This window comes from Bufo bufo, chromosome 11 (assembly GCF_905171765.1).
Source record: "Bufo bufo chromosome 11, aBufBuf1.1, whole genome shotgun sequence".
NCBI lineage: Eukaryota > Metazoa > Chordata > Amphibia > Anura > Bufonidae > Bufo > Bufo bufo.
In genome coordinates this window covers 91,851,083-91,877,746 of record NC_053399.1, presented here as the reverse complement: position 1 = coordinate 91,877,746, position 26,664 = coordinate 91,851,083, and the positions used below count along the sequence as shown (strand labels likewise).

The 26,664-nt window shown below is 46.4% G+C and overlaps 1 protein-coding gene across 1 annotated transcript in view; it reads left to right on the top strand.

Moving 5' to 3' along the window:
• The window catches only part of LOC120982325, a 42,228-nt gene that overhangs the window by 4,903 nt on the left and 10,661 nt on the right, over positions 1–26,664 (top strand). Inside the window, exon 2 of the mRNA XM_040412384.1 lies at positions 25,596–25,928. Within this exon, the coding sequence (XP_040268318.1) occupies positions 25,596–25,928 (333 nt within the window). The remainder of the gene's footprint in view (positions 1–25,595; positions 25,929–26,664) is intronic.

Sequence of the window (26,664 nt, the reverse complement as noted above, 5' to 3'; positions counted from 1 at the left end):
ATTTAAAATATAGGGTTTGGGCTATACTCGCCGTATAAGACTACCCCTGAATGCCCAGCCCTCCCTGTCTTCAAGACAATCTTCTCCAGTCCAGGGAACTGACTGGGATCTGTGGATGACACTGCTATGGGGAGGGGGATCAGTGGATGACACTGCTATGGGGAGGGGGGATCAGTGGATGACACTGCTATGGGGAGGGGGATCAGTGGATGACACTGTTATGGGGAGGGGGATCAGTAGATGACACTGCTATGGGGAGGGGGATCAGTGGATGACACTGCTATGGGGAGGGGGATCAGTGGATGGCACTGCTATGGGGAGGGGGATCAGTGGATGGCACTGCTATGGGGAGGGGGATCAGTGGATGACACTGTTATGGGGAGGGGGATCAGTGGATGACACTGCTATGGGGAGGGGGATCAGTGGATGAGACACTGCTATGGGGAGGGGGATCAGTGGATGACACTGCTATGGGGAGGGGGATCAGTGGATGACACTGCTATGGGGAGGGGGATCAGTGGATGACACTGCTATGGGGAGGGGGATCAGTGGATGACACTGCTATGGGGAGGGGGATCAGTGGATGACACTGCTATGGGAGGGGGATCAGTGGATGACACTGCTATGGGGAGGGGGATCAGTGGATGACACTGCTATGGGGAGGGGGATCAGTGGATGACACTGCTATGGGGAGGGGGATCAGTGGATGACACTGCTATGGGGAGGGGGATCAGTGGATGACACTGCTATGGGGAGGGGGATCAGTGGATGGCACTGCTATGGGAGGGGGATCAGTGGATGGCACTGCTATGGGGAGGGGGATCAGTGGATGACACTGTTATGGGGAGGGGGATCAGTGGATGACACTGTTATGGGGAGGGGGATCAGTGAATGACACTGCTATGGGGAGGGGGATCAGTGGATGACACTGCTATGGGGAGGGGGATCAGTGGATGACACTGCTATGGGGAGGGGGATCAGTGGATGACACTGCTATGGGGAGGGGGATCAGTGGATGACACTGCTATGGGGAGGGGGATCAGTGGATGACACTGCTATGGGGAGGGGGATCAGTGGATGGCACTGCTATGGGGAGGGGGATCAGTGGATGGCACTGCTATGGGGAGGGGGATCAGTGGATGACACTGTTATGGGGAGGGGGATCAGTGGATGACACTGTTATGGGGAGGGGGATCAGTGGATGACACTGCTATGGGGAGGGGGATCAGTGGATGGCACTGCTATGGGGAGGGGGATCAGTGGATGGCACTGCTATGGGGAGGGGGATCAGTGGATGACACTGTTATGGGGAGGGGGATCAGTGGATGACACTGTTATGGGGAGGGGGATCAGTGGATGACACTGTTATGGGGAGGGGGATCAGTGGATGACACTGCTATGGGGAGGGGGATCAGTGGATGACACTGCTATGGGGAGGGGGATCAGTGGATGGCACTGCTATGGGGAGGGGGATCAGTGGATGACACTGCTATGGGGAGGGGGATCAGTGGATGACACTGCTATGGGGAGGGGGATCAGTTATTTAAGGTGGGGGATAAGTTAATTTGGATAGACAATAAGAGGTCTGAGCTAAATGTATTGTGGAGTCCAATGGGGAGTCGTGGAACTCCCCAAGATAGAACAGATTATCTACCATTGTGGTATTGTTTGTGTTTATTATGGTATACAGTGTGTAACTATGAACTAAATTTTGCGTATATGTATGAAGAATATGTTTAACTGCCTGAATATACGCTTAAAAGCAATTTTATTAATAGTATCTTAAAAATCGTGGCGAATCTGCCACATATTGAATTCGTCAGGCTAAACCTGGACAGGTGGCTCACTCCACAATTATAAGGGTATAGCCACTCCTTCAACGTTTTCAAAGACGTGCAAAACTGGAATTATCAGTGTAGTCTGCTGTGTATGCGTCTCCTGATAATGCGCTCACTATGTGTGCTGGAGTTGTTTATGGAATATCAAAAGCACCAGCTATAACATTAGTAGCAGCTTGGGCTGCAACAATGTATCACAATTAGTGAGTGAAGAACGATAGTAGATGGGATAGATAAGTTGCGGGTGAGAGCTTATTGTTTGAGCTCTACTTACAACCCTGCTGCTCTTTATCTCTATTATCCCATCACTAATAGCAAAAGGACCGTCTCTGCCTATTAGGGCGTCTCCTCGACGCGTTTCTATGTCACTATATAAGTAGTAACATGTCCTCAGGAGCAGAGTTACAGTGGCATCAGTGCAGTTTTGTTTAATCTTAGATAACGTGCGCTGTGTCCACTGGTAGAGAGAACGCTGCGCGCGTGCAGCTCAAAAGAGATACAGCCTCCGGCACTATGTTTGCAGCCGTCTCGCGGCCGCTCATATCAAAATCGCCACTCCCACTGGGCGGAGCTTCATCGGCAGGCGGTGACGTCACCCAGAAGGGGTGAAACGTTCTGCGGATCCGCTCTGACCAATCTCCTCTGCTAGTCGCTGTTGTGGGTATGTGTTATCGTGGGCACAAATTGCCTACTATCGAGGGGGAACACTGAATGTTGGTAACATATCAGGGTGAAGGTTGGACAATAAAGAACCGCATATTAGTGAATATAAGTATATTATTATAAGTCCCATATATTAGATCCTAGGACAGTTAGTATATACAAAAACTTCATAGTAACCAGGTCATATATGAATTCCCACCTACAGTGGTGCAGTAGATATATAGGATGGTTTACAAAGTATCTCATATGTCCTGGTATCCATGTGATGTGGTGACTGCCACTCTCATATAATTCCCATCTGGAAATTAGAGGGGGGGGGGGGGGAATTGCATCAAATGAAACAGGTATATGATATATGGTCATTTAGACCAAATGGTTTCACTGTGCGCAATGTAAAGGTCCATTGAGCCTCTTTTCTCAGTAACAGATTGTCTATGTCTCCACCTCTTGGAGATGTTCTGACATGTTCTATGCCCTGGAAAGAGATGCATCGTTTCACTCCTGGGTGGCATTCCGCCACATGCTGGGCAATAGGCGTATCATCTTCATTTGTGATGTTCAGCAAATGCTCGCCAATCCGTCTCCTGAACTCCCTCTTCGTTTTGCCTACATACTGTTTGAGGCAGATGCATGTGGCCACATAGATCACTCCTACCGTCTTGCAGTTTATAAAAGATCTGATTGTGAACTCTCGGCCTGTGGTAGTGCATTTTACCACGTTGCCCTTTTTAATGGCTTTACAGGCAATGCACTTGCCACATTTGAATGTACCGGGTGGTCTATTTGGAAGCCACGTAGATTGTATTGAAGGACTGTACAGGCTGTGCACCAATTGATCTCGCAAGTTGCTTCCTCTTCTAAAAGTGATCAATGGAGAATCACTTATAAGGTGCCCGACTATCGGATCAGATTTGAGGATGCTCCAATTCTCCCTTATGATGTTTCTCACCTCCTTGTTGGCCTGATCATAGGAGCCTATAATTCTTATTTTATTGTCTGCAGTTCTTTTTTTGGAGGCCAGGAGATCATCTCTGTTGCTAGCTGAGGCATGCTGATATGCCTCAGCGAGACAGGGGCCGGGGTATCCTCTCTGACTAAACCGTTTTTGTAGGTCAGAGGAAGCTCTCTTGAAATCAATCCATTCTGAGCAATTTCGTCGGGCTCTCAGATATTGCCCCTTAGGTATTCCAGATTTTAGTTTGGTGGGGTGTGCACTCTCCCATCTAAGTAGGGTGTTTGTGGACGTTGGTTTCCGAAACATTTTCGTTACAATTTTTCTGGATTTGTCAATACTAATGCATAAGTCCAGGAACGTCAGTTGCATGTTATTAATCTCGCTCGTGAAGAATAGACCCAGATCATTTTAATTAAGTTCACTCACAAAGTTATTAAAGGCCGTGCTGGTACTGGTGCGTTTGGAGATGTTAATAACTTGTAGTTTATCGGGCTCCTTTTGTTCTAATTGCCCCTTCTGTTCCTCAATGGGTATTCTGAGGTCATTAGCATAGGCCCTAAAAAACCACCTCTATTCCCCCTTTTGCTGCCTCCACGGCCACGGCCGCGATTCCTGTAACCCCCTCTTTTTCTCCCTCTATTACCAAAGTTGTTCTTGGATTGACTGTCAGACTCAATGTCACAGTCCGAGGATGACTGATCAGCTTCACTTTCACTTCTGGCTTTTCTGTCCGTTTTAATGAAGTCAAATATTTTACCTTCTTTGAAATCTTTTGTGTCCCTTATAAATTGAAAATGTTTCTTTTCTTTTAGGAACCCAGTGAATCTTTCGACAGATTGCTGAAGCACTAGTTCTCTTTTCTCAAAGTCTGTGACAGCAGCCAGTTTTTTTGCTGACTCAATACATTCCTGTAGCTCCGATGAGGCTTTGTATAGTTCAATACCCCATGAGAGGGGTTGCCAGGCAGTGAGCGCCTTCCTTACGGAAAGAGGATCACATTTGACCAATCACAATGGCTTTGTGATCGAGCTACTGGATTTCATCTTGAATCACAACGTATTCACCTTTGACCGCAAGTTCTACCACCAGCTCAGGGGAGTGGCCATGGGTAGTCCGTGTGCTCCGACTTATGCCAACCTCTACCTGGGCTGGTGGGAGAGGGAATGCGTTTTTAGTGAGACAATGGAACAATGGACGTCGTCTATTATCCTATGGATAAGATTCATAGACGACGTGTTCATTCTATGGAACGGTACCAGCACGGCCTTTAATAACTTTGTGAGTGAACTTAATCAAAATGATCTGGGTCTATTCTTCACGAGCGAGATTAATAACATGCAACTGACGTTCCTGGACTTATGCATTAGTATTGACAAATCCAGAAAAATTGTAACGAAAATGTTTTGTAAACCAACATCCACAAACACCCTACTTAGATGGGAGAGTGCACACCCCACCAAACTAAAATCTGGAATACCTAAGGGGCAATATCTGAGAGCCCGACGAAATTGCTCAGAATGGATTGATTTCAAGAGAGCTTCCTCTGACCTACAAAAACGGTTTAGTCAGAGAGGATACCCCGGCCCCTGTCTCGCTGAGGCATATCAGCATGCCTCAGCTAGCAACAGAGATGATCTCCTGGCCCCCAAAAAAAGAACTGCAGACAATAAAATAAGAATTATAGGCTCCTATGATCAGGCCAAAAAGGAGGTGAGAAACCTCATAAGGGAGAATTGGAGCATCCTCAAATCTGATCCGATAGTCGGGCACCTTATAAGTGATTCTCCATTGATCACTTTTAGAAGAGGAAGCAACTTGCGAGATCAATTGGTGCACAGCCTGTACAGTCCTTCAATACCAGGTACATAATCAGTGCGATGGGAATTATATGAGAGTGGCAGTCACCACATCACATGGATACCAGGACATATGAGATACTTTGTAAACCATCCTATATATCTACTGCACCACTGTAGGTGGGAATTCATATATGACCTGGTTACTATGAAGTTTTTGTATATACTAACTGTCCTAGGATCTAATATATGGGACTTATAATAATATACTTATATTCACTAATATGCGGTTCTTTATTGTCCAACCTTCACCCTGATATGTTACCAACATTCAGTGTTCCCCCTCGATAGTAGGCAATTTGTGCCCACGATAACACATACCCACAACAGCGACTAGCAGAGGAGATTGGTCAGAGCGGATCCGCAGAACGTTTCACCCCTTCTGGGTGACGTCACCGCCGGCCGATGAAGCTCCGCCCAGTGGGAGTGGCGATTTTGATATGAGCGGCCGCGAGACGGCTGCAAACATAGTGCCGGAGGCTGTATCTCTTTTGAGCTGCACGCGCGCAACAACAGACGCGCGCAGCGTTCTCTCTACCAGTGGACACAGCGCACGTTATCTAAGATTAAATAAAACTGCACTGATGCCACTGTAACTCTGCTCCTGAGGACATGTTACTACTTATATAGTGACATAGAAACGCGTCGAGGAGACGCCCTAATAGGCAGAGACGGTCCTTTTGCTATTAGTGATGGGATAATAGAGATAAAGAGCAGCAGGGTTGTAAGTAGAGCTCAAACAATAAGCTCTCACCCGCAACTTATCTATCCCATCTACTATCGTTCTTCACTCACTAAGGCCTCATGCACACGACAGTATTTTTTCACGGTCCGCAAAACAGGGTTCCGTTGTTTCGTGATCCGTTTCCATTTTTTTGTCCGTGCGTCTTCCTTGATTTTTGGAGAATCACCAGACATGAAAAGTGAAAAAAAAATCTAACTCAAGTTTGCCTTGAAAATGATAGGAAAAAAACGGACGCGGATGACAATCTTGTGTGCCTCCGTGTTTTTTCACGGACCCATTGACTTGAATGGGTCCGCGAACCGTTGTCCGTAAAAAAAATAGGACAGGTCATATTTTTTGGACGGACTGGAAACACGGATTACGGACACGGGTGACAAACGGTACATTTTCCGAGTTTTCAACGGACCCATTGAAAGTCAATGTGTCCGCAGAAAATCACGGAACCCAACAACGGTCGTGTGCATGAGGTCTAATTGTGATACATTGTTGCAGCCCAAGCTGCTACTAATGTTATAGCTGGTGCTTTTGATATTCCATAAACAACTCCAGCACACATAGTGAGCGCATTATCAGGAGACGCATACACAGCAGACTACACTGATAATTCCAGTTTTGCACGTCTTTGAAAACGTGGAAGGAGTGGCTATACCCTTATAATTGTGGAGTGAGCCACCTGTCCAGGTTTAGCCTGACGAATTCAATATGTGGCAGATTCGCCACGATTTTTAAGATACTATTAATAAAATTGCTTTTAAGCGTATATTAGGGTAGACAACCTACAGATTGTGTTGAATGTTGAACTCAGATTTTGTATTGTCAAAGCTAATTTTAAATTTGTATTATGAAAGGAATAACAAATAAAACATTATTAATAATAATAATTAAAAAAAAGTTATTAACCATTTATTAAAAGGTCACCAAAGGTCACCAGCCCTCCACCACAGCCAAAAGACACGAAACCGGGCTGGTTGGTTAGTGCTGCATTTGTGCTGCTTAATTTTATAAACTCCATTAAGGCCTCTTTCACACTTGCATTGTCCGGATCCGTCGTGTACTCCATTTGCCGGAGGTGCCCGCCGGATCCGTAACACCGCAAGTGAACTGAAAGCATTTGAAGACGGATCCGTCTTCAAAATGCGTTCAGTGTTACTATGTCAGCCAGGACGCTATTAAAGTCCTGGTTGCCATAGTAGTAGTGGGGAGCGGGGGAGCAGTATACTTACCGTCCGTGCGGCTCCCGGGGCGCTCCAGAATGACGTCAGAGCGACCCATGCACGTGGGGCGCCCTGACATCACTCTGGAGCGCCCGGGGAGCCGCACGGACGGTAAGTACACTGCTCCCCCGCTCCCCACTACACTTTACCATGGCTGCCAGGACTTTAGCATCCTGGGAGCCATGGTAGCCATTCAGAAAAAGCTAAACGTCGGATCCGGCAATGCACCGAAACGACGTTTAGCTTAAGGCCGGATCGGGATTAATGCCTTTCAATGGGCATTAATTCCGGATCCGGCCTTGCGGCAAGTGTTCAGGATTTTTGGCTGGAGCAAAAAGCGCAGCATGTTGCAGTATTTTCTCCGGCCAAAAAACGTTCCGTTCCGGAACTGAAGACATCCTGATGCATCCTGAACGGATTTCTCTCCATTCAGAATGCATTAGGATAAAACTGATCAGGATTCTTCCGGCATAGAGCCCCGACGACGGAACTCTATGCCGGAAGACAAGAACGCAAGTGTGAAAGTACCCTAACAGGGCTGAAGCATACTCACTTTACACAATGTGGGGAATTACTCCGGTAGACAGGGGTGCGGGTGAAGTATAGAGGCAAATGGAGTCCAGGTAATGAAGCAAAAGAGCGTCTATTGCTCCAACGAAAAAAGCAGAACAGTCTCTTGGTGTTAGTTCACACACAAAATAACAGAGAGCTTCACCTGGCTCCTTTACTGGAATGAGTCCTGTCCTGGCCGATCGCACAGCCACATAAAGATTTCTCACGCGATGCTGGGCGCTCTGTACGCCTGTGTCGGGGTCCAGGCCTTCGCTCCACACACTGCAAAAACCACCCCACAGTGATTTCCCTTTCTTCTCCTCTCAGCTGAGGTTGCTGCCTGGGAATTTAAATCCCAGCTCCAAAACCTGGTTCTGGAACGTGGGGAGTAGGCACCCGCCCAATTCTTTACCTACTCCCAGTAAAAGCCGGCCCGGATTGGCTTTGCAGCCATACTAAGTATTAAAGGTGTCAACAGCTACTGCTGTTAACACACAAAATCCGGCTCTTACCTCACCGAGGCCAGGAACCTCGGTGACACGTATCTGCCATCCATTACGGTACCCTGGACCTTACCACATACTCCCCCGTTGAAAGAAAGCTCCGGCACCAGAAGGACGTAATGAAAAAGTTCCCGGTCTTTATTTTAGTCACCACAATACAGGTGCATACAGCAACAGTGACACTGAACCCACTTATCCCCACGATCTACGCGTTTCGAACGATGTTGTTCTTAGTCATGATCTGAGGTGTCTGGCGTGTACCGGGCTGAAATAAGGGTCACCTCAAGAGTGTCCGCCCAGAGGGAGGGACCTCAAAATCAGGGCAGGCAAAAAAATCAGTCCGGTCAACGCAAGACACCTGTGCAAACATATTCACCTGTGACATACAAAAAGTTTCTATACCCCACAGTACTACAAGGCATAATACAGTACAAAATATAAAACTGTGTAATTACTCTCCTCCAGAAAGAAAATTATTATATTGGTTGGGAAAATATAGTTCATGATTTTTCAACTTGACATGGCATGGATATACTAATACCGCTCACTGAAAGTCAGCAAAAAAGCACATACTGGGGTCAAGCTTTAGCAAGACAAAAAGACACAAAAACAAATAAAATGAGAATAAGGTGGGCAGCGACAGATAATATGCCTGTTTCTGAGTCTGCCTGCTAACATGTGATAGAGGATTCACATGTGTACTGGACACACATACTATCACGACACCAATGTATTGGATAAGTCATGCATAACCATCCTGAGGATGATCCCCATAATTATATGCATGGCGAACCCATACATTAGTCATAAGATGGTCCAATCATGAATTTCGGAAAGAGTACACACAAATAATTAAACATAACCATAAAAAATATATATATATGGGTATGTGTAAAAACAAGGCGAAACTTTGGCTGTGTTGCATGTGGATATTAGTACAAATACATTACTTCTTTTTTAAGATTGAGACCGTATGGAAATCTTGTATTAAGTCTCCAAATCCAAAATGCTTCCCTAAGGAGGATTTTTTGTTTGATATTACCCCCTCTTTGGGACAATGTGACACGTTCGAAAGCAAAGGTACTAAGTGTATCTATATTACGGTTATGGACATCTATAAAATGGTGTGCCGCCTTAGAAACTCCTGTAGCTGTTGGATTCAAAATGTAATGAAGGTGTTCACGTAGTCGATCTTTGAATTTCCTACTAGTGCAACCTACATATATCAGGTGACATGATGTACAGGTGATAATATATATGATTCCTATTGTGTTGCAGTTTATAAAACTCTTAATAGGAAAAATTTCCGTGTGCATTGAATTATGGAATTCTTTGGTGTTTTTGGCGACTTTACATGTTTTACATCTTGTATGTCCACATTTTGAGAAACCGGTATATTTTAACCATGTAGCTGGTTTTTTAGAATGTGTAGGAGTGTACATAGAGGGAGAGAGTGTTTTGCCGAGAGTATCAGGTCTTTTAGATACTACCCGGCAGCCATGTCTCAAAGTTTCCCTCAGGATGTTCTCTTCATACAAGATAGGGAGACATCTATGAATGATATTCATAATTTCTGCAAATTGTCTACTGTATGTGAGTACAATTGTTGGTATGGTATTATTATTTTTTCGGATGATATCGGATTTAATACAGCTTTTGTTGTTATATTCATCCGTTTGCCCATTAATAGCGGAATTATTATCTTCATTTGCTGATTCTCTCTCTATATTGGATTTGAGGTTTAATAATTTAGCTGTCACGGCTGTATGTGAGCAACTAGAGCATACACAGTAAATAGAGCTACTGACCGGACCCAAACTAGGGAGGATAAAGGGTGACCCCTGTCAGACCCTCAAAGCTTTCCCTATGCTGCTAATCACATACCCGGATCCTAATGGTGGAACGAGGCATGCCCGCGTACCTAAGACTGATGACCACTGTAACCCCTACAATAGTGGAAGGGGCACGGCCACCGGTGCCCTGCTCAGTATATGGAGGGAACCGTGGTCGCCTCGGATCCGGTCAGAAAACAGATACACTACAATGTCTGCACACTTAGCTGAAGGAGCTGCAGCAGCAGAGAAGACGGATCCAAAGACAGGTGGCAATATCCGGAGTACTTGCTGCAGCAGAACACAGGTCCAGTGAAATGATAGCTTACAAGTGAAGATACTCAAGCAAGAGCTACAACTCAAATGAGAAATATAATCCACACCCTACAAAGGAGGAGGGGTGATTTAAAGGCAGAGAAATCAAACATAGGAGGAACAGCTGGGAGGAAGGAAACAGAAAGTAATGACCTCATCCCAGGGGCGGAGAAACAGAGCAGTGAGAACTCCTCCCAGCTCTAGTAGTGACATCATCACAGGGGTGGAGAAACAGAGCTGTGAGAACGTCTCAAAGCTCTGGTAGTGACATTAGCTCTAGATTTATTTTTGGCAATTTTAAAACCCCTATGAAGCATCTATTGTGGGTAACCTCGCATTTTGAGACGTCTCCACACTTTCATACATTCCTTGTTGAATGCTCCATCTGTACTACAGTTTCTTCTAGCTCTTATGAATTCACCGACAGGCATACTTTTAATAGTGTGGAATGGATGGTGAGAATTCGCCTTAAGGGTAGTGTTGCCAGATACCTCTTTGCGATAGGTCTCTGTCAGCACTATCTGATCCGCAATTCCAGTTAATGTTAAATCCAAAAAATGGATAGTTGTAGGATGGTGCACACAAGTGAACCTCAGATTATATGTATTTTGATTCAAATAATGGGTAAATTCCGGTATGGCAGATACATCGCCCCCCCCCCCCCAAATGAGGAGCAAATCATCGATGTATCTGCCATACCGGACAAGACACCCAGAAAAGGGATTATCAACTGAGAAAACATACTTTTCCTCCCAAAACGCCAGAGACGGGGAGAATTTAGCTCCCATAGATAAATGATGATAATGATAATAGAAAAATATGTCACGACTGAAGGCATAATATATCAAAATAATAATATAATTATATCATGATAAAAATTACAGGCAACAGCAACAGAATATATAGTATCGGTTTATTTTTCAAAATGCGTGTAAATACATAATACCCACAGATTTTGCTTTAATCCATATTATACAAACTTTTTTCTGTCAATATTAAGCTATTCAAGATTTCATTATAATGAATTAACATGTTGCTTTTATGTGGACTGCTCCGTACCTTGGAGTGTGCGGCAAAGTTGACATGAAATGGGTTTTTTCTCTCTCAGTAGATGGATGTGAACAAAAACAGATGATATACTCCAGCCTGATCGGTGATCCTTGAATGCACCATAGTCATCTTAATGTGTCCGATTATCCTCTATGCATGAATCTAGGCGCATGTTCACACCCTGCAGTAATTCGCACAGAATGACCGGATCAAATCAGACCTGTTTAATTTTGAGATGACTTCTTGCATTCGAGTCTCACTGACACAGAACTATAACAAACCACCATCTCTGATTTATGCTAATTGTGTCTGTACTTCTGCATTTCTGTAGGTTTGTACTTGTTTTTCAGCTTGACCCCAGGATGTGCCTTTTTGCTGACTTTCAGTGAGCGGTATTAGTATATCCATGCCATGTCAAGTTGAAAAATCATGAACTATATTTTCCCAACCAATATAATCATTTTCTTTCTGGAGGAGAGTAATTACACAATTTTATATTTTGTATTGTATTATGCCTTGTAGTACTGTGGGGTATAGAAACTTTTTGTATGTCACAGGTGAATATGTTTGCACAGGTGTCTTGCGTTGACCGGACTGATTTTGAGGTCCCTCCCTCTGGGCGGACACTCTTGAGGTGACCCTTATTTCAGCCCGGTACACGCCAGACACCTCAGATCATGACTAAGAACAACATCGTTCGAAACGCGTAGATCGTGGGGATAAGTGGGTTCAGTGTCACTGTTGCTGTATGCACCTGTATTGTGGTGACTAAAATAAAGACCGGGAACTTTTTCATTATGTCCTTCTGGTGCCGGAGCTTTCTTTCAACTGTGCATCTACCTCTGGACTGGCTTGAGTCCGCCCTGTGCACCGTCACACAGGATCGGAAGGTGAGCTGGCTGTAACTCTTTACCACACATACTCCCCCCCTTTGTTTAACCCTGAGGGGGTGGACACACGAAAAACAGTGTACCCGGGAGAGGGCGTCCGCATTCCTCAGTAATCGGCAAGCTTTGTGCGCCACCATAAATTTGTAATTCTGTAGAAACAGAAACCACCTGGTGACTCGAGCATTCCTTTCTTTGGCCTGGCTCATCCACTTGAGAGGGGAGTGGTCGGTCACCAGGCGTAACTAGGGGCGTAACTAGAGGTGACTGGGCCCCACAGCAAATTTTTGAATAATAGCATTCTTAATACAGAATTCTTAGTAGCATGTGGCTTGAGGGGTTAAAAAATAATAAAATATTTAATTATTCACCTCATCCACTTGATCACGCAGCCCGGCTGGTCTTCTTTCAGGACCTGGCAGGAAAAGTACCTTTGGTGACGTCACCGCGCTCACAACGCGGTGAGCGCGGTGACGTCGGAGCAGGTCCTGCTGAATGAAGATAGAAATCTCCTATCTTCATTCAGCAGGACCTGCGCCGACGTCGCCACGCTCACCACCAGGTTGCCAGGAGATATTGTTTGTAAACTTTTTTAGTTTTTTATCACGTGCATGAAAAACGCATCAAAACGCATTGCACCCGCGCGGAAAAAACTGAACGCAATCGTAGACAAAACTGACTGAACTTGCTTGAAAAATGGTGCGAGTTTCACTGAACGCATCCGGAGCCAACCCGTATCGTTCGTGTGAAAGGGGCCAGCCATTCCCGTATTGCGGACCGCATATGCGGATCAGCAATAAATGGGCACCCTACTGTGTGCACTCCGCATCACGGATGCGGACCCATTCACTTCAATGGGTCCGCAAATCCGGAGATGCGGAAGGGTGCGAAACGGAATCACAAGCCTAGTATGACCCCTGCTGTAGGATAGGCGCCCATTCTATGTATTGCTGCAGGGCTGACACCGACTGTAGTCTGTCCCCATGGTCTGAGCCCCTGGTAACCAGTGGAGTAGCTAGAAATGACTGGGCCCCACAGCAAATTTTTAAACGGGCAGGCAGGCGTCATACGGTGGCATTTAATTCTTTAACATACATGTGTTTTTACTGGACTATGACGTACATGATACAAAAATGCAGTACTCCACGTTCTTGTATCCTGCACAATCCGGTAAAAAAATGGATACTTTATTTTATTTTTATTTTTTTCAATGAAACTCTATGGTGAACGGATGTCACTGTCATGGCATCAGTATGAGGCATCCGAATACGTTTTTTTGTATACGTTAAACGGATGGGAAAAACGTGATGTGAACCCAGCCTTAAATGTGGGACAAAAATGTGATGTGAACTAGCGGTGCATTGTACAGTTGTTGAAAAAAACATACTCGCCTGCTCCCCGCCGCTCCGTGATCTTCCAGTCCCCATTCTGGCCTCATACTGGTGTCCCCAAGCTGCACATGGGCGCCCAGAGGAGTGTGGCATCAGATGGATAGGGGGCCTAGAGGGCAGGGCATCAGATACGTAGGGGGCCCACAGGACAGGACTGGGGGGGGCTTCTGAAAGGACAGCAGATGAATGCAGCGGGGGGGGGGGGGGCAAAGGACAGCAGATGAATGCAGCTGGGGGGGGCAAAGGACAGCAGATGAATGCAGCCGATGACGTCGAGGGAGTGCTGAGGAGGCGAGCCTCCTTATCTCAGAGCGCCTGCGCCGAATCAACACAGGCGCGCGATTTTTGAAATGCTGTGACAGGGCCAGTCGGAGGAGGAGATCGCGGTTGGCCCTGTCAATCAACAGGAGGAGGGGGAGTTTTTTTGCGGCTGCTACCAGCAAGTAGACGCCCTACTTGCTGGTAGACAGGTAATTGGCATATTATAAAAGTATGTTTTTTGACATATCTACTGAACGAAAATGATTAATAACATAATGTATCGATATATCGCAGGATAGGGATTATAAGTACACAAAAAAAAGAGTTTAGTGGGGTGACGGAAGCCCTTTAAGCAGCCAGGCTCCTCTATTAATGGTCCGTGGTGATGGGCGGGGCTTAGCTCCCTGCTCTGCTCCGAGGACGTTCTAAAGCAGCAGTGAAGTGAGTGTAGAGGGGGTGTGGCCAGTCTGACTGTTTACTACTGCTTCGGGCCCCTTGTCAGCCCGGGCCCCGAAGCATCTGCTTGCCTGGTAGGTACGCCACTGTGCCCAACAGATAGTAACGGAGAGCCTCGAGTGTCCATTTGATGGCGAGGCACTCTCTCTCCACTATACTATACCTGATCTCGGCTGGGGTGAATTTACGGCAGGAATGAGTCCTGTCCTGGCCGATCGCACAGCCACATAAAGATTTCTCACGCGATGCTGGGCGCTCTGTACGCCTGTGTCGGGGTCCAGGCCTCAGCTCCACACACTGCAAAAACCACCCCACAGTGATTTCCCTTTCTTCTCCTCTCAGCTGAGATTGCTGCCTGGGAATTTAAATCCCAGCTCCAAAACCTGGTTCTGGAACGTGGGGAGTAGGCACCCGCCCAATTCTTTACCTACTCCCAGTAAAAGCCGGCCCGGATTGGCTTTGCAGCCATACTAAGTATTAAAGGTGTCAACAGCTACTGCTGTTAACACACAAAATCCGGCTCTTACCTCACCGAGGCCAGGAACCGCGGTGACACGTATCTGCCATCCATTACGGTACCCTGCACCTTACCACAACAGGTAGTAAGGGCTCTTTCACACCTGCGTTCTTTTCTTCCGGCATAGAGTTCCGTCGTCGGGGCTCTATGCCGGAAGAATCCTGATCAGTTTTATCCTAATGCATTCTGAATGGAGAGAAATCCGTTCAGGATGCATCAGGATGTCCTGAAGACTTGCCGCAAGGCCGGATCCGGAATTAATGCCCATTGAAAGGCATTGATCCGGATCCGGCCTTAAGCTAAACGTCGTTTCGGCGCATTGCCGGATACGACGTTTAGCTTTTTCAGAGTGGTTACCATGGCTGCCGGGACGCTAAAGTCCTGGCAGCCATGGTAAAGTGTAGCGGGGAGCGGGGGAGCGGTATACTTACCGTCCGTGCGGCTCCCCGGGCGTTCCAGAGTGACGTCAGGGCGCCCCAAGCGCATGGATCACGTGATCACATGGATCACGTCATCCATGCGCATGGGGCGCTCTGACGTCATTCTGGAGCGCCCCGGGAGCCGCACGGACTGTAAGTATACCGCTCCCCACTACTACTATGGCAGCCAGGACTTTAATAGCGTCCTGGGTGCCATAGTAACACTGAAAGCATTTTGAAGACTCTTTCAGTACACTTGCGTTTTTCCGGATCCGGCGTGTAATTCCGGCAAGTGGAGTACACGCCGGATCCGGACAACGCAAGTGTGAAAGAGGCCTAAGGCTACTTTCACACTAGCGTTTTTCTTTTCCGGCATAGAGTTCCGTCACAGGGGCTCTATACCGGAAAAGAATTGATCAGTTTTATCCCCATGCATTCTGAATGGAGAGTAATCTGTTCAGGATGCATCAGGTTGTCTTCAGTTCAGTCGTTTTGACTGATCAGGCAAAAGATAAAACCGTAGCATGTTCAGTCTATGAAAAAAGGGGATAAGACATTCTTCAGATATATAAATGAAAAAAGGAAATTAAAACAAGGAATAACTAAATTAAAAACAAAGGACGGAAGGTATGTAGAAGAGAATAAAGGGCTAGCCGACTGCCTTAATGAATACTTCTGTTCAGTTTTTACAAAAGAAAAAGAAGAAGGACCTCCACTAGAAAGGATGACTAATAAATCGTTTGATGCATGTATCTTTACAGAGGAAGATGTTCTAAGTTTGCTGTCTAAAGTGAAGACAAATAAGTCACAGGGTCCTGATGAGATACACCCAAAATTATTAAAAGAGCTTAGTGGTGAGCTGGCAAAACCGTTAACAGATTTATTTAACCAATCATTAGTAACAGGAGTCGTCCCGGAAGATTGGAAATTGGCAAATGTCGTGCCCATTCACAAGAAAGGTAGTAGGGAGGAATCGAGCAACTATAGACCAGTGAGTCTGACATCAATAGTAGGCAAATTAATGGAAACCCTATTAAAGGATAGGATTGTGGAACATCTAAAATCCCATGGATTGCAAGATGAAAAACAACATGGGTTTACTTCAGGGAGATCATGTCAAACAAATCTTATAGATTTTTTTGACTGGGTGACTAAAATAATAGACGGTGGAGGTGCAGTAGACATCGCATATCTAGATTTTAGGAAGGCTTTTGACACTGTCCCACATAGAAGACTTATCAATAAACTGCAGTCATTGAGCATGGACTCCCATATTGTTGAGTGGATTAGGCAGTGGCTGAGTGACAGACAACAGAGGGTGGTAGTCAATGGAGAACATTCAAAACAAGGTCATGTTACCAGTGGGGTTCCACAGGGATCTGTACTGGGACCGATTTTGTTTAATATCTTCATAAGTGATATTGCAAAAGGCCTCGATGGTAAGGTTTGTCTTTTTGCTGATGACACAAAGATATGTAACAGAGTTGATGTTCCTGGAGGGAAACGCCAAATGGAAAAGGATTTAGGAAAACTAGAAGAATGGTCAGAACTCTGGAAACTGAAATTTAATGTGGATAAGTGCAAGATAATGCACCTGGGGCGTAAAAACCCAAGGGCAGAATATAGAATATTTGAAACAGTCCTGACCTCAGTATCTGAGGAAAGGGATTTAGGAGTAATTATTTCAGAAGACTTAAAGGTGGGAAGACAATGTAATAGAGCAGCACGAAATGCCAGCAGAATGCTTGGATGTATAGGGAGAGGTATAAGCAGTAGAAAGAGTGAAGTGCTTATGCCGCTGTACAGAACACTGGTGAGACCTCACTTGGAGTATTGTGTGCAGTACTGGAGGCCATATCTCCAGAAGGATATAGATACTCTAGAGAGAGTTCAGAGAAGAGCTACTAAACTAGTACATGGATTGCAGGATAAAACTTACCAGGAAAGGTTAAAGGACCTTAACATGTATAGCTTGGAAGAAAGAAGAGACAGAGGGGATATGATAGAAACTGCTAAATACATAAAGGGAATCAACTCGGTAAAGGAAGAGAGCATATTTAAAAGAAGAAAAACTACCACAAGAGGACACAGTTTTAAATTAGAGGGGCAAAGGTTTAAAAGTAATATAAGGAAGTATTACTTTACTGAGAGAGTAGTGGATGCATGGAATAGCCTTCCTGCAGAAGTGGTAGCTGCAAATACAGTGAAGGGGTTTAAGCATGCATGGGATAGGCATAAGGCTATCCTTCATATAAGATAGGGCCAGGGACTATTCATAGGATTCAGATATATTGGGCAGACTAGATGGGCCAAATGGTTCTTATCTGCCGACACATTCTATGTTTCTATGTTTCTACGGTTTTATCTCCGGCGAAAAAAAAAGGAAGACTTGCCTGAATCCGGCATTTTTTTGCATGCGTAGACCTTTAAAAATGAGAAAAATAAATACCGGATCCGTTTTGCCTGATGACACCGGAAAAACGGATCCGGTATTGCAATGCATTTTGCTGACTGATCAGGCATTTTTCAGACTGATCAGGATCCTGATCCGTCTGAAAAATGCCTGATCAGTCAGAAAAAATGACATGCGTTTGCATACAGTTCAGGCAACGGAACTGCCTGCCGGAATCAAACAACGCAAGTGTGAAAGTACCCTAAGGCTACTTTCACACTAGCGTTTTTCTTTTCCGGCGCTGAGTTCCGTCCTAGGGGCTCAAATCCGGAAAAGAACTGATCAGTTTTATCCCCATGCATTCTGAATGGAGAGGAATCCGTTCAGGATGTCTTCACTTCAGTCTTTTTGACTGATCAGGCTTTTCAGAAAACCGTAGCATGCTGTATTTTTACCTCCGTCCAAAAATCCTGAACACTTTGACTGAACACCATTGACTTGCATTAACGCCGGATCAGGCGCCAGGTGTTCAGTCAAACCGGATCCGGCTTTTGCATGTTAAACCCGAAAAATGTGAAAAAAAAGTTAAAGTCCATAAATGGCGGATCCGTTTTTTCCGATGCATTTTTTCATTGTGATCAAAATCCTAATGTAATCCGTTTTCACGCGTTTTTCCGGATCCGGCGGGCAATTCCGGTGTCTGAATTGAACGCCGGATTTAAACAACGCTAGTGTGAAAGTAGCCTAAGACAAGTTAATATGGACTGACATCACTTGAGGTAAGAATGATTATAGCTACAGCCAAAAAACGAAATACTAACTATCAAGAAGTAGAAGAGTAAAATGTGTCTTAAACATTTTTATTCTACAAATCATTTTACAAACTGTAGATCATAAAGTTTTCATGAAAATCAATGACAAATGAAGAACAAATAAACCAAAACATAGAGATGTCCATATTAAGTTCTGACTTTTTCACAGTCTTCATTAAACGGTAACTGCACGTCAGTCAATCTAAAACCTTTGCTACCTACGCTTAACAAATAGTAATTGGGAACTACAAGCGGCTAATAATCCGAAATCACCTGCGCGCCGTACAGCGTCCAGACCTTGAGTAAGAGGTCGGTGCTTGAAGTGACAACATGGATGGCGCCGTGTCAGATACAGTCACCAGCACTCGATGATATGTGCAAGAAGTAAAGCACTTTTTATTCAATCGTCACATGTGTCAAACAGCCAACGTTTCGGGGGCCACACAGGGTCCTATCTTCTGGCCAACATAGTGACGGTCACTAGGATATCTCTATGTTTTGGTTTATTTGTTCTTCATTTATTTTTATCTTACAAATAAAAGCAGCACAAATGTTATTTTTTACAGCGCAAACCAGCACAAGCGTAGCACTAACCAACCAGACGGTTTTGTGTCTTTTGGCTGTGGTGGGGGGCTGGGTGACCTTTGGTGACCTTTTAATAACTTGACAAATAAAGGAGATAGGATGAAGATTTTATCGGCACAAACGTAGCACTAACCATCCAGCAAGTTTCATGTCTTTTGGCTGTTGTAGGGGGGCTGGTGATGTCATCATCTTGAAACAAACAATTGAGGATTTTACTAAGTTATGACGTAAAGTCATGATTTTATGAAAGACACGGAGGCGAGTATTTGCTTAACTCTTTCTTTACTGTACATTTAGCAGCAAAGATAACTGAAGAAAAAAATATCAGTGTAACCATGGCAACAACTCCACCCCCATAGCCCCTATATAAGGCGCATCACCACATGAACACTTCCTCTTTCTTTGTGGACTTCAACGAGAACCTTGAACTTGGACCGATCAACCAACAGCCCGAACTTTGACTGCGAACAACAACAGTGGATTGCAGCAAGGAGAACACCTGGAAGCAGCTGACAGGGGCGATCAACCTGAAGAGAAAATAAGACATCATGGTAATATGGATACTAACTAATCGAGAGTGGTAAAACCACACCCGGACTCATTCCCTGCGAAAAAAATAAAGCAATCAACAAATAAATATAAATAACATTTCAAAAGATCAAGAGATCCCACAGACCAGATGGGTGGGTATAAAACAAAGGGTGGGAAATACTCGCCTCCGTGTCTTTCATAAAATCATGACTTCACGTCATAACTTAGTAAAATCCTCAATTTTATATCAAGACACGGAGGCTCATATTTGCTAGTTTAAAGCTGAGCAATGACTGAGGTAAAAACATGCGGATCAGGTCTGAAATAGAATTCCCGAAAGGTAGAGACTCGGGACCAATCCGCCAGCTTCATGACATCCTCTAAACGAGCTCCGGCCACCGACATTGAGGTAGCCGCTGCCCCCCGTACCGAATGCGCGGTAAATATGGAAGTGTCAATCCCAGAGAGGGAAAGAATCCACTTCACCCACCGGGAAAGCGTAACGCTGGTTACCGGAGCAAAAGGGCGCCGAAAAGAAATAAACAATTGAGGGGAATCTCCAGAGCGAAGAGATAGAGTGCGAGACTGGTATTCCTTTAAGCATGCAACGGGGCACAGTTGCAGAGAAGAAGGAAAAGACGGAAAAGTAACTGACTTAATACTCGTTTTCGTGCGACGAGATATGTTGAACATAACGCCATGAGGAGTAAAATAACGCGCGTCAATGTCTAAAGCTCGGACATCCGAGACGCGCTTACAAGCCACCAAACAAAGAAGGGTCACTAACTTAGCTGACAGTTGTCGCAGAGACAGTAAAGAGTTGAGAGGCCAATCCTCCAAGAAACGAAGGACTGTAGCGACATCCCAAGTGGTAGAAAAACGCGGTCTAGGAGGCCGTGACAGGCGAGACCCCCGTAACAATCTACAAACCAAAGGGTGTTGGCCGGCGGGGCAACCGTCAAACCCGGAATGTCTGGAGGAAATAGCAGAGCGGTACACGTTTAAAGTATGGTAAGCTTTACCCGCCTCAAAGAGAGAAGTGAGGAATTGAAGAATAGCGGCTACAGGGGCTTGCAGGGAATCCAAGTCCCGTGAATCGCACCAACGAACCCAGACGTCCCACGCAGACTGATAGGCTCGTCTAGTGCCTGGAGCCCAAGCTGACTCCAACAGCTGCCTGGTTGCAGCCGAAAATTGTGAGGAATCCCAGGAACCCCTGAAACTTGGCAAGCTAGAAGTTGCAAGGATCCGTCCAACAGGAGTGGATGGTGGCCACCGTAAGGGTCGATTAGTAGCTGAGGAAAAAACGGCAGAAGTCGAGGTACCTCCGTGAGAAGACTCAGTAACTGTGGAAACCACTTCTGAGTCTGCCAAAAGGGAACTAACAGTACTAACTGCGCTTGTTGGTGACAAACCTGAGCGAGTACACGAGGAATGAGTGAGAATGGGGGAAAAGCATAGTGGAGAGAACCGCCCCAGTTCTGAAGGAAGGCATCCACGGCTTCCGCATGCGGATCCGGACGCCAACTGAAGTACCTGGGTAGTTGAGCGTTCAGGCGTGACGCAAACAAATCGATGCAAAACGGGCCCCAGAGAGATACAATATCTCGGAAGACCCTCGGATCCAACCTCCAGTCGCTGGAGTCCGAAATGTAACGAGAACTCCAGTCGGCTAAGGTGTTGTGGAGGCCTGGAATGTATTCCGCCACCACCGAAATGCTGTTGGAAAGACAAAACTCCCAAAAGTCTTTGGCCAGACAAGACAAAACCCTGGACCGAGTCCCTCCTAGGCAGTTCACGTATCGGACAGCCGAGACATTGTCCATACGCAGGCGAATACACGCCCGAACTGAACCCTGAGCGAAACTGCGGATCGCAAAGGAACCCGCTAAGAGCTCGAGGGCATTGATGTGAAGACGAGACTCCCCGGGAGACCACGCTCCACCCGTGGAGACTCCCTGACAGTGTGCTCCCCACCCCATCAGACTGGCATCGGACTCGATAACCATATCTGGATGTGGGCCGAAAATAGCCCGGCCGTTCCACACTGACAGATTGTGTATCCACCAAATCAACTCGTCTCTGGTCTCCAAATCCAAGACCAGAGTATCTGAGTACGAGGCTCCCGCTCTCAGGTGAGCAATCTTTAGTCTCTGAAGAGCACGATAATGGAGGGGAGCAGGGAATATTGCCTGAATGGAAGAAGTGAGAAGACCGATCAGGCGAGCCAGGTGTCGGAGGGATAACTGAGGGAGCAATAACGCATGACGAATCTCTTTGCGGATTGACTTGACTTTGGCTAAGGGAAGACTGAGGGATAGATCCAAAGAGTTTATGGCAAAACCCAGGAACTCCACCGTGGTGGCTGGTATGAGGCACGACTTCTCCAGATTGAGAATGAAACCTAACCCCTGAAGAAGGGATTTGGCCATTTCCAAATGATCTAAAAGAATGGAAGGATTCTGGGCCATGATCAGGATGTCGTCTAAATAGATGATTAGACGCACCCCTCTCGCTCTGAGCCAAGCCACTACCGGTTTCAAGAGTTTTGTAAAACACCACGGAGCGGAGGATAGGCCAAACGGGAGGCAAGTAAACCTCCATGTCTGACCGTTCCATAAAAACTGAAGGAGATTTCGGGACGAAGGAGCTATCGGAACCGTAAGGTACGCATCCTTCAGATCCAACTTGACAAACCAGTCTCTTGGAAGAAGCATATCTCTTAGAAGATGGATGCCCTCCATTTTGAAATGTCTGTAGCGAACGAAGACATTCAAATGTTTGAGATTTATGACCGGTCGGAACTGGCCACCTTTCTTCTGTACTAAAAAGATGCTGCTCAGCACCCCCAAGTGAGGGTCGGGGGACAACTCTATAGCTCCTTTGAATAGAAGGGACGAAAGCTCTGCATGTAAAAGCGTTTGGTCTGAGACTGGACCCCATAGAATAGCGGGAAGGTTCGTTGGGGAGGATACCAGTTCGATGGTAAAACCCCGGACCGTAGAGAGAACCCACTGGTCTGAGGTGATCTTTGACCACGCATGGGAAAAGAGACGGATCCTTCCCCCAACCTGTTGGGGAATCAGAGACGACACACAAGGACGACTTACCATAAGGGCGTCTAGACCCGGAAGCGCCTCGGAACCCTCTGAAGCGCGAAGGACCTCCGCGGGATGGGAAGAAGGTAGGTTGGTACTTGGAATCCTGCAGCGATTGGCGGTAATTGAAGGAGCCACGGCCCGTACCTCTGGGCTGGAAGTTGGTTCGGCCGGACAGTCGGCTCCTGAGATTGCCGGCCCTGGAGGAAAAACGCGTCTGGAAAACGCGGCGCATGGAGCTTTGCGCTTTATCAAGGGCCGTGAAAGCCTAATTCTTTTATGAATGGGTCCCCAAAGAGGAGACCTTGGGCCTCTTTCCCAGATTCTGTCAGGGATAAATTTGCCAATTTAGGCTCAATTTTCATTAATATAGCCTTTCTTCTTTCAATGGCAATTGAGGTATTTATATTGCCAGTCAAACAAATAGCCCTTTGGGCCCAACCACTGAGGGTCTCAGGGTCAACCTGTGTGCCCGCTGCTTTAGCACATTCGGCAAGATCAAAGATTTTTGCCAAAGGACCGGTCAAATCAAGCAGCTTGTCTTGGCAAGCTTTCAATGCCGAGTCCAACCCCTTGCGCGGGTTGAACCCTGTTTTAGCCAGAAACTGAACCACTTTAGGGTCCACGCTGGGGGTCTCGCATATTTTGTGCGGAATCAGAGGTCGCGGACATTCCGCCCGTAATTTACTGCGAGCCTCTTTAGACAGGGGAGTACGGATCCTTGCTTCCAGATATTGAGCCACATGAGTGGCGGGAAGCCATTCAGAGGACCTCGGATGGTGCAATTGGTCGGGATCGAACAGAGGGTCCCCCATGGGATCCAGGATAGTATCTTTGTCAGACACTATAGGGTCAATACCTGTCCCCGCTGCATAAGACGGGTCATCCTCAATAGCAGGATCAACTGCCACATCAATTAATTCATCCTCCCCAGACTGGTGGGGGTAATCATCATAAGCCTCCTCAACAGACTCTGCGTCTGAATCAGAAACCGGCTCCGGTTGAGACCGTGCGGTTTTCCAAGATCGCACCCTTTCTGCCGGGCGCGGGTTAGCTCTTTTGCGCGACTTAAACGCGCATTCATTAGGTGGGACAGAGCCCACATTCACATGTGTTCTGGAGGCAGGAGGGGGCATGTCAGTGTTTATAGGTTGAGCCCTCAGGGCCTGGGAGATAGATTGAGATAAGGTCACTGACACTGAGCTCATACCAGCTACAACAGCTTCAGAAATAGACTGCTGGAGGTTAGCAGCCTGTAACTCCTGGGCAGAGGGTTCATTAACCCTATGGGGAGGGACTGGTGACACATGACCAGAGTGCCTCACCTGAATAGAGCTGGCCGGGGACACAGGGACGTTAGACATGCTGGAAGGACTATCTAGAGGAGTAAGTCACCCCTATAGACAGAAGATAACGGCGCTGAGGAATAACTGTAAGGAAGAACTGCACTGTGAATCCGGCGATGAGAACTGAGAGAGAAGGGAGACGCAGCGATGCAGAGCCGAGACGAGACTCCTCCCCTTCACCGGATCTCCAATGAGGTGAAGTGAGACAAAGGACGGTGGCCGAGAATCTCGCTCAGTATCGCGAGATCTCGGCGCCTGAAGAGACTGTGCCGCAAAAGCCCGCGAAAACGGAGCGGGAACAAGGACAAGGTAATGAAGAAGGAGGGGGGGGAAAAAGGGGGGGAAGGGGAACAGTAAAATGGCCGAGACACCCAAAGGGAACAACAGCTCAAAACGGGACGCCGGAATGGGGAAAAGAAAAACCTAACAATGCGCCGACAGCGCAAATAGGCAGAGAAAAAAGATAACAACAAAGCGATTAACCCCCCGAAGGAAGAGAAAGAAATATATATATATAAATATATATATATATAGGATATAGCGAAAATGGAGGAAGACAAGTCTTCCAGAGAGGGACTAGGATAGGAATAAAGTACAGATAAAATATAAGTACAAGTAGTGTATATATATATATATATATGAAAACAGCCAATGAAACAGCAAATAAATCATCCACTTATCTGAGCTGAAGCAGCAAAGAAAGAGGAAGTGTTCATGTGGTGATGCGCCTTATATAGGGGCTATGGGGGTGGAGTTGTTGCCATGGTTACACTGATATTTTTTTCTTCAGTTATCTTTGCTGCTAAATGTACAGTAAAGAAAGAGTTAAGCAAATATGAGCCTCCGTGTCTTGATATAAAATTGCTATTATCTTTAAAATAAAAGCAGCACAAATGTAAATTTTTGCGGCACAAACGTAGCACTAAAGAAACACACTGGAGTTTTTGTTTGTGCCGATTGAAAGGGGGGGCGGCTTCGCCCTTAAGCAGACCAATGTGTGTGAACCACCGAAATCTCCCTGGCCGGGCCATGTACTGTACTCTTCCTTCTGTTATCAGCTGTACCAGTGATGTACTGCGCATGCGCCACATTGTGTATAGTGAGCCTGGAAGAACTAGTGCAGGAGGACTGCAGAGGGGATAGGAGTGATGGTTTTGGCACTCGCAGTTCACAATGGCAATCGTTCCTCAGACACTCCCTGGGCCGTGCATAGGGAAGGTGGTGCACGCCCCTTTCTTCCCTCAGGGCACACCCTGGACTTTTGGGGGTCTCCTGCCTGGTATCAGGCGGGTGCCCTTTATGTTAGGCGGCTGGCATGGTGCAGGATAGCAGCAGATGATAAAGGCAATGACCACAATGAGTTTTTATATTTTCTAGCTCTTCGGGGGATTCCTCTTTGTCCAAAGGAGTCCACCACGACAGACACTTATGTGACCACCTCAGGAAACCTCACCTTCTGTGATTTACCCTGCGAGGCCGAGGGGGATTACAACGTGGATCATAGAAGCTCGATGGTATTTACCTATTATTGCCAAAACCAGTCTCTTCATGTCTATGGTCGATACAAGATCAGGACCACCTTGGATAAAACCTGCGGGTGTGTCAGGGTCAGCGATGCCCAGTACGAGGATGCCGGGAGATACTTTATATACTACATTGATAAAAACCAAAGGAACACACCGTACAACACACTAGACTGCCATGTCATGGGTAAGTAAGTCTTCAGTCTCACAGGCCATGGCTTCTTATCTAATCTAAACCCAGGACAAAGACCAAGCAGAGATCTGTGTTGTTGATGTGTTTGGTTCATACTGGAGCACAGACTCCTCCTGAACTTCTCTGTCAGACATTCCAGCACCATCTTCTGCAGTTCTTCACTTTGGTGACACTTCTCCTGACCCTACACTCAGGGACTATGGCGCCACCCTCAGCACAGGCCACCACCATTACTGCTTATTATACTATATGAGAATTCTAACCTGACCCCCTTTTCCTCTCACCAGCTCCCTACTTTCACACTGACGGCAGGACGGATCCGACAGGCTGTTCACCCTGTCAGGATCCCGTATATGACAATATGTCGGGATCCTCATGGTTTTATGAGCATCCCAGGTTAAATGGCTATTCGTTTTGGCGGGAATTTTTCCCGCCGAAAGTGGATGGTGGATGGCTAAAAATAGCCTTTGTATCCAGGGTAGAAAAGGTGAGGCCGGATTGGACGGTTATATGTCCTATCCCGGGATTGTTGCTGGGGTCAGGAAGATTAGGAACCCCAGCAACAGTAGGGCATTGGCTGATGGTCAGGAGTGTTTATGGCCAAATGTGTATATAGTTGCGGTGGCCGACAGCATTGTGCTGTCTGCTGGATCGCAATCTGAGGAGCTGCCGCCCGCCTGCCGCCCTTCCTTAAGTTTTGTTTGTCACGGCCACTTTATTGAAAGGAGGG